The sequence below is a fragment of the Anser cygnoides genome, chromosome 38 (assembly GCF_040182565.1).
Source record: "Anser cygnoides isolate HZ-2024a breed goose chromosome 38, Taihu_goose_T2T_genome, whole genome shotgun sequence".
Classification (NCBI taxonomy): domain Eukaryota; kingdom Metazoa; phylum Chordata; class Aves; order Anseriformes; family Anatidae; genus Anser; species Anser cygnoides.
This window is the reverse complement of record NC_089910.1, coordinates 153,110-155,099: the sequence shown is the minus strand read 5'-3', so window position 1 is coordinate 155,099 and position 1,990 is coordinate 153,110. Positions and strand designations below refer to the sequence as shown.

The 1,990-nt window shown below is 47.3% G+C and overlaps 1 protein-coding gene across 1 annotated transcript; it reads left to right on the top strand.

Moving 5' to 3' along the window:
• The first annotated feature begins 427 nt into the window (after positions 1-427).
• Positions 428-1,678, top strand: LOC136788500 (olfactory receptor 14C36-like). Its single transcript, XM_066987054.1, has one exon. The coding sequence runs from the start codon at positions 761-763 to the stop codon at positions 1,676-1,678; it is 918 nt and encodes a 305-aa protein (XP_066843155.1). The 5' UTR covers positions 428-760.
• Positions 1,679-1,990: the final 312 nt, after the last annotated feature.

Below are 1,990 nucleotides of genomic sequence, written 5' to 3'. Positions count from 1 at the left end.
CAGGCTCAGCACTCAGCCTGCCCAGGGAGCTGCCCAGGTCACTGTGGGGAGAAGCTGTGGTGGAAGGATCCTCCGCATCAGGGCAGGGCAGGGCAGGGTCCTGCTGGTGCCCAGAGGCTGCTGCCTGGTGTAGGCAGCTCACAGCTCCACAGCACCCACAAGATAAGTCTGGGTGTGATTCTTGACAGAGAAGGCCAACTCCTGCATTACCTGCAGGGAAGGCACCATCTGGGGTCTCTGCTTTCGCTTTCCTGCCCTGAATAGCAGTCAGGGGAATGCTAATGGAGTTGTCAGGTTGTGTCAGTCACTGAGGCTGTTAGACCATTACACTCAAAGGGATCTGTAGGTCTGTGAGGAACCTCACATTTTTACTCTACGCTCTTTAGCCTGCATACAACACCAACAACACCTTCGTTTTTTCCTGAAGGTTTGTTGGATGTCCTGCTCAGCACCCAAAATAGGCAGATGCCTCTGGCCAGTGGGCACCTGAGATCTATCCCCAGTGGTATTTAGCAGCTGGTCTAGGGCAGTACTGATTCTGGATGAGCCCAGAGAAGATCTCTCTGGTTCCTATGTACCCTTAGGAAGTAAAACGGGAAACTCGAGGCAAAAGAACATCTTCCTCAAAGGGAAGTAGGAGTCTGTCTTGCTGAGGAGGTTTTGATAAAACAGAATACATATTGGTTTAGCTCAGAGATGTCTCTCTAACTTTTCCCTGTCTTTCCCACCATGGACAGCCAACTATGCCCTGAGGCAGCAAATGTCCAACAGCAGCTTCCCCAACGAGTTCCTCCTCCTGCCATTCGCAGACACGCGCAAGCTGCAGCTCCTGCACTTCGGGCTCTTCCTGGCCATCTACCTAGCTGCCCTCCTGGGCAACGGCCTCATCCTCACAGCCGTTGCCTGCGACCACCGCCTCCACACCCCCATGTACTTCTTCCTCCTCAACCTCGCCCTCCTCGACCTGGGCTCCATCTCAACCATTGTCCCCAAAGCCATGGCCAATTCCCTCTGGGACACCAGGACCATCTCCTATGCAGGTTGCACTACCCAGGTCTTCTTCTTTGTTATGTTTGTAGCAGCAGAGTTTTATATTCTCACCGTCATGGCTTATGACCGCTATGTTGCCATCTGCAAACTCCTGCACTACGGGACAATAATGGACAGCAGAACTTGTGTCACCATGGCAGCAGCTGCCTGGGGCAGTTCTTTTCTCTATGCTGTGCTGCACACTGCCAATACCTTTTCCCTCCCCCTCTGCCAAGGCAATGCCCTGGACCAGTTCTTCTGTGAAATTCCCCAGATCCTCAAGCTCTCCTGCTCAGATGCCTACCTCAGAGAAGCTGGGCTTCTTGTGGTTAGTGCTGTTTTAGCATCTGGCTGTTTTGTTTTCCTTGTGGTGTCCTACGTGCAGATCTTCAGGTCCGTGCTGAGGATCCCCTCACAGCGTGGACGGCACAAAGCCTTTTCCACATGCCTCCCTCACCTGGCCGTGGTCTCTCTGTTCATCATCACTGACATATTTGCCTACCTGAAGCCTCCCTCCATGTCCTCCTCATCCCTGAATATTTTGTTGGCAGTTCTGTACTCGGTGGTACCTCCATCAGTGAACCCCCTCATCTACAGCATGAGGAACCAGGAGCTCAAGGATGCAGTGTGGAAATTGATGACTGGATGATTTTCAGAACAAATAAATTGCGTATTATCTTCTGCATATTAATCTTAATGTAACTCATTATAAGTCCAGATTTTGTTTTTATTTTATTTTATTTTATTTTATTTTATTTTATTTTATTTTATTTTATTTTATTTTATTTTATTTTATTTTATTTTATTTTATTTTATTTTATTTTATTTTATTTTATTTTATTTTATTTTTGGGGTGTGTGTGTATTTCTTCTTTATTTTCTTCCAGTAGTGTTTTCTCCAAAGTATGTTTTTTCTTCATCCCCTTCTATTTAAAAGTTTTTCTGTTTTGTTTGACTCAGAA